The sequence below is a fragment of the Octopus sinensis genome, linkage group LG15 (assembly GCF_006345805.1).
Source record: "Octopus sinensis linkage group LG15, ASM634580v1, whole genome shotgun sequence".
Taxonomy (NCBI): domain Eukaryota; kingdom Metazoa; phylum Mollusca; class Cephalopoda; order Octopoda; family Octopodidae; genus Octopus; species Octopus sinensis.
Window position 1 is genome coordinate 32,284,103 of NC_043011.1, and position 7,118 is coordinate 32,291,220.

Consider the following 7,118-nt stretch of genomic DNA (forward strand, 5'->3'; position numbering starts at 1 on the left):
TCAGAGCGAGTTATAAACAGTAGCAGCAACACATCGTGACGTATATTTGCCATTTGAATATGGCTAACCCCTAAGGGTGAATGCTACTGTAGTTTGTAGCCCCAGGAGGCACAGAAAGTGTGTCTATAGCCAGCTGGAGGAGGTGTCCTCCTGGGGCTGCAGACTACAGTAGCATTCACCCTTAGGGGTTAGCCATATTCAAATGGCAAATATACGTCACGATGTGTTGCTGCTACTGTTTATAACTCGCTCTGAGATTTATCATTGTTTGATTTCACTTTTTCAATATCAGTGTCAATCAATACTGGAAAAAGTATATGTATTTGTGAAGGGAACCAACTTCTCATCGACAACTATGATTGTCACACGCCGATGACGGGTCAATACCCTGAAACTCGAGTCCGTGTGTATCATAAGTTGAAGACGGGAAGGATGGCTTCCCTTTGCAAATACTGATAGGGCACAGAAAGTGCGTCTATAGTGTGTAAATATGTGTGTGTATGTGTATATATATATATTGGCATTAGGAAGGGCATCCAGTTATAGAAACCCTTCCCAAAGCAGACACTGGAACCTGACATGCTCCCTGGACTTGTCGGATTCTGTTGAACTGTCCTACTTGAGTCAAGCATAGAAGGCAGATGTTAAGGGATGATGATGATGATTACGTAAAAGGCACTGGTGTGGGTGCTGATACCATGTGGAATGGTTGGCGTTAGCAAGGGCATCCAGCCATACAAACTATGCCAAAACTGACTATGGAACCTAATGCAACCCCTGCCAGCATGGAAAAAAAAGGAAGTTAGATGGTGATGATGATGATGATGATGACTGAGGCAAAGATGCGGCTGTGTGTTTAAGAAGCTTGCTTCTCAACCACGTGATCTTGGGTTCAGTCTCACTGCATGACAGCATGGGTAAGTGTCTTCTATAATAGTCTGAGGCCAACCAAAAATCTGAAGGAATTTTATAGACAGAAACTGAAAGAAGCCTGTCATACATGTGAGTCCAAGTAATGGTTGTAAATGAGCATCATCGTTATACAGGAAGTATTGTTCATTTCCAGTTTCCAAAACAAAAAAAATACATATCTATTAAACTTATAATCTTACTAGGTGAGGATTGGCTACAAGAAGGGCATCTGGCAGTAGAAATCTGCCTCAATGAATTCCATCTAACCCATGAAAGCTTGGAAAAGGACGTTATATAATAACGATGATAGTTACTGATAAGGCCATATGGAGGATGACGTTGATACACATAAATACATTCATGTATACACACACATACATAAATGCGAATGTGTGTATACTCTTTTACAGTTTTACTCTTTTACTTGTTTCGGTCAGTTGACTGTGGCCATGCTGGAGCCCTTAAGTCGAGCAAGTCGACCCCAGGACTTTGTAAGCCCAGTACTTATTCTATCGGTCTCTTTTGCCGAACCACTAAGTCACGGGACGTTTGTCAAGCGATGTTGGGTGGACAAACACAGACACACAAACATATACACAAACGTACATATATATATATATACATGTATACGACGGGATTCTTTCAGTTTCCGTCTACCAAATCCACTCACAAGGCTTTGGTCGATCCGAAGCTATAGTAGGTGCCATGCAGTGAGACTGAACCCGGAACCATGTGGTTGGTAAGCAAGCTACCTACCACACAGCCACTCCTACGCCTTGTGTGTGTATATATATTTACATATATGTAAATATATATATATATTTACATATATGTACACACATATATATATATATATATATAAATATGTGTGTGTATGTATATATATATATATATATATATATATATATATATATATATATATATATATGTATGATTGTATGTGCATACGCATACAAACACCTTTTGTGTGCGTCACTGTGTGTGTGTGTGTGCGCGCGCACGCATACAAACACATTTTTGTGTGCTTCGATGTGAGTGTGTGCGCGCGCACATTTATTCTTAAATATCTATATTAGCTGGCATGAAACTAGGTCCTTGACCCTTTACAGTAGTAAACTCAGGTAATAAAAGATTATATTTGTATATGTATAGGCGTCCGTGCGCAGGTACTCCACCCTATATATATATATATATATATATATATATATATATATATATTCCACCTGCCTTCGTCTTTGTTATTTTCATAAAGCTTCCCGTTATATATATATATATATATATATATATATATATATGTATGTATGTATGTATGTATGTATATATATATATATTTACACACACACATTCTTGAATATTGACTTGTAAAACACCGGAGTAACTAACTATTGGTTTTACGATCGAAACTGGGCAAAAAAACAGCTGTAGCAGGAAGAAAGCCAAACCGTTTAAATGTCACTTTGAAGGTGTTTTGTTGGTTGCAGAATTTCCTGTCTTAAATCGCGGTGCGCTTGGATTAATATGTTTTGTCCTCAAATTTGTATTATTGCAAATATATATGTACTTAGTAGAAATGCATGTAAGATATGTGTGCATAAAACGTCTCCACCCCAATTATACAACAACTCTGGTTAAGCGCACAAACAACTCTTACTTACACACACATACACACACCAAACAAAATCACAAGGACTTGAATTACATACACTTACGAGCAAAATATCCACTCAGCAACCTCTTCTCATACTCACATATTTACAGATTTATATACTTTAACATAAACTTTAATACAGGATTATAAGTACATCGGCAAAAGAGGAGTGACTCCAGGACCGAGAGTAAATATTTAGAGATCACACGCAAATATTTGGACAGGCTTTATTTCTTTAACGAAGACGGATTCGAAATGAGACAATTTAAATAAAACGCTGTTGCCAACGATATATATATAACCCTTTAAGTCTAGGAATTAACTGATATTTATTGTCATGTTTGAAGCATTATGGTATGTCAGAGAGCTGGGCAGTGAAAGTGAAAATAACGTTTTATGTATTCTTTAGTTTGGTGCCCACTCAATATGTAAATGTTTGTTTTAAATAAACGAACCCCCTTTCATTTTCATTTGTAAATATCAGGTGTGGAGTAGATTAATTTTTCTTTACATTTTGTTGTTCTTTCAAGATTTGTCAAGACTTTTACAGGAACTGGACAGTAATCGTCGTTTTCTTCATCTTGACAATAACAACTAATACCCGACAAGGAATTATAGCTGGATGTACATACATACATACATACATGTGTGTGTGTAGATAGACAGACAGACAGACAGATAGATAGATAGATAGATAGATAGATAGACAGATAGATAGATAGACAGATAGATAGACAGATAGATATAGATAGATAGTCAGATAGATAGATAGATAGATAGATAGATAGATAGATAGATAGATAGACAGATAGATAGATAAATAGATAGATAGATAGACAGATAGATAGATAGACAGATAGATAGATAGATAGATAGATAGACAGACAGATAGACAGACAGACAGACAGACAGACAGACAGACAGATAGATAGATAGATAGATAGACAGACAGATAAATAGATAGACAGATAGATAGATAGATAGATAGATAGATAGATAGATAGATAGATAGATATAGATAGATAGATAAATAGATAGACAGATAGATAGATAGATAGATAGATAGATAGATAGATAGATAGATAGATAGATAGATAGATAGGACATAAAAAAATAATGTATGCCAGGGAAATGTGTGAAGGCTTTGGGTTCCCTTTAGAAATCGAGATGAAAGAGTGAAAGAGAAAAAGAGAACGGGGAAAGAGACATACGTTTCAAGGCTGTTATGGAATAAGTTAAGAATTAAATGCGAAGGAAACATGTTGGTGGACAATCTCGATATGTGTAGGTGTGCAGATTAATATGAATGAAGCGGATAATGAAAGATGTACTTACATTGTTCACCCAAAAGCTATCTACAAAACTATAAGCCATGGTGCTCTGGTGGTGGGGGTTGAAAACGGTTTAATTAGTGCAACGGTCAAATAGAGGAGGAGGGGGTGACGTGCTTGACCACTGTTGGAGAGAAGACTTGTTTTAAAGATCGGCGGTGGTGAGTTTATCTTCTTGTGTTGTTGTACCTGACTAATATCTGTCACAGCTACCGGCTACACATCTCTGGTGGGGACGGTGGAAACAGCAGCAGAGCAGCAGCAGCTACAGTAGCAGTAGCAGCAGCAAGCTAGTTGCAGTTGGAGCAGCAGTAGTGATGGTAATGGTGATGGTGGTGGTGAGGGCGATTTGCAGCGGTGACAGTCGAAGTAGTAGTAGTAGTGTTTTTGATGTTAGTGGTAGTCTTTATTAGTGTTAACTCGCTGTGACTGTACTGTCAGTGCTAGTGGATTTAGTGTTGCGGAGGTGGCGGTGGCGATACCAGTGCGGCGAAAGTGGTGGTAATATCAGTGTAGTGAAAGTGGTGTGGTGGTGGTGGAGTCGGGAGGACGGTGGTGGGATATTGGTGGTCGCAACACTCTTGTGACTGAAATCGTGATTATGGCTTTTAAATCGCGAACGAAACACCGATCGCGGCGGAGAATTATCCGTCGTTTTATTATCAACAACAGCCAGCCGTGTGAGAGAAAGATGTTGAAAAACAAACGTCATGTAAACATTTTAAAATGAGTGAGAAGGTTCATATTCTCGACAAACTACGGAAATGGTCGATCAATTCCGTAACTAAATAAATTTCTGAGAATAAAAAAGATATTTTTCTCTCAGTTCTGCCACTACTACCGAGTCACGTTTGTTAATTATGTCACTCGATTGTGTGGGTGTTGATTTAAAATGGAAAGTTAAGAAAAAACCAAGAAGCCTTATGACAATGTCACTCACTGTATACACATAAACATGTAACAGAGACAAGCACATGAAGTAATACCATTTCGTTTCATGTTTCGCGGGTAGTATCTTCGGTAAAGGCTTAAGCGTATATTTCATGTCCACCTTCCGTAAAGCAGGGGTTTCTTAACCCTCTGTGGGCATGGGAATCAAATTCTGATAGTATGGGACTTGATCTTTCTGTAAATTTATGTGAAAATCTCGGTTTTTTTTTTTTTCCTCTACTACTTTTGGTCGCCCGCATGTAAATTAAAATCATACTCTTTTACTTGTTTCAGTCATTTGACTGCGGCCATGCTGAAGCACCGCCTTTAGTCGAGCAAATCGACCCCGGGACTTATTCTTTGTAAGCCCAGTACTTATCCTATCGGTCTCTTTTGCCGAACTGCTAAGTGACGGGGACGTAAACACACCAGCATCGGTTGTCAAGCAATGCTAGGGGGACAAACACACACACATACATATATATATATATACATATTTACGACAGGCTTCTTTCAGTTTCCGTCTACCAAATCCACTCACAAGGCATTGGTCGGCCCGGGGCCATAGCAGAAGACACTTGCCCAAGATGCCACGCAGTGGGACTGAACCCGGAACCATGTGGTTGGTTAGCAAGCTACTTACCACACAGCCACTCCTGCGCCTATACTGTTGACGTTTCTGTTTTTAACTGATACAGGCACCCTAATAGAATCGCTCGTGGTGTTGATTTTGAATGGTTTGGCGTACTGGGAGTGAGAACATACTAGGCTAAAAGGGGTGAGAAATAAAGGGGTCTTTGTACATACAGTTGTAAAGGATCAAATATATCAGAGCCATAAAAGAATAATGTGATAAGAGATGTGGGTAATCCCCGATCTTTTAACCAATTGCCCAATATTCAGCGAAGTTTGGAATAACACATCAACACTGTGAAGAATTGGTGAGTTGGAGACAGAAAGAGAGAGAGAGAGAGGAGGGGGAAGAAACATTTTTGTGCTTTCTTGAATTGAACATTTCCAATCAATGATATGGCATTCGTATCAAACTTAAAGGGAACAGTAGACAATCAAAGAGGGAGTTTTTACTTGAAATATGAATAGCAGTTTAATCTCTTTGAAATCACCTGAAAAGCAAAGGACACCTTTGGTTCAGAAGGTTCATATTTTGACAAAGTACGGAAATAGTTGAACAATTCCGTAACTATCATAAATAAATTACTGTGAAAAATAGATTCTATATACCTGTAAAAAAAAATGACATGGTTACTGCTAGAAGACTTTTGACCTCAGGTATATTCGATGAATGTAGTCTAAAGTTGAGAAAAAAGTTGTTTAGCCCCAGGTCAGCGTTTATTAAGCAGAACTAAGATCAAAGATATTCCAGCTGCGTACCTCTCGCATTTTTAGCTTATTAAGAACTACAATATCCAGTGTATTTTTTATTTATTTTAAGGCGGCTGGCTGTGACATGAGCGAAATTTGGCTGCTATTTTAATCAGATTGAGTGACCATGGAGAAGCACTTTCAATGGTGTGTGTATATTTGCCGTTGCTGTTGTTGTTGTTCACCCCGGGTCAACTTTGATATGGGACGCCCGAAGTAAGGAATTTCGAACGGTGACCGGTAATAAAGTAACAGGGGAAAAAGTCACAGTAATAAAGTCACAATTTTGGCTAGGAAAAAATGTCACAGAAAAATAAGTCACAATTAATTTATGGGATCTGAACAAAAACCCCGCGGACAAAATCCCCCGTACAAAACCCCTGTAACTTTTTTTTTTTACCTGGATTCTTTCGAACATGACTGTACTTTGTTCAATCATAATCATAGTCCCTGATCCTACTATGGATCAGGGATAATGAGAAAAGATTTCCGGTTCGGGAGTTTTCAAAGGTCAGAAAAGGGGTGCGTATGATAAAGACCAACCTTCACATTTTAGGAAGAAATTATGTAGTTTCTGATAGAATTTCTCTTAGAGGTCCTGCTTTGGATTACATTATCCAGTAGGTCCTTTCTTTAAGGCAGTAGGGTCAATGAAATTGAAAGTGGGAAATGTAGTTTTAGATTTGTAAAGGTTAAACAAAGAAAGAGGAGAAACAATTCACGGTACAATCAAGACGATCATCGCTGATATTAACATCTTAGCTTCACTCTTATTTATACTGTAATTTTCGGTTGGCCCGAATTTAGCGCAGCGGCAGTGCTGTTTAAAAAGACCTGGATATCAAGATACGGACGACCTTCCTGGATCTGGGTAGTAAACTGTTGATGCTGGATTGTACAGCAGTGAAAACGGT

General features: G+C 38.4%; 1 protein-coding gene across 2 annotated transcripts in view; it reads right to left on the bottom strand.

Moving 5' to 3' along the window:
* LOC115219632 (proline-serine-threonine phosphatase-interacting protein 2) overlaps positions 1–4,406 on the bottom strand; it is an 82,126-nt gene extending 77,720 nt beyond the window's left edge. For both annotated transcript variants that reach the window (XR_003882352.2, XM_029789782.2), the window contains exon 1: positions 3,896–4,406. Coding sequence is in view for 1 of the 2 variants with exons in the window: in XM_029789782.2 (XP_029645642.1) it covers positions 3,896–3,934 (39 nt within the window). In the remaining variant the exon portion in view is untranslated. The remainder of the gene's footprint in view (positions 1–3,895) is intronic.
* Between the last annotated feature and the right edge of the window lie 2,712 nt (positions 4,407–7,118).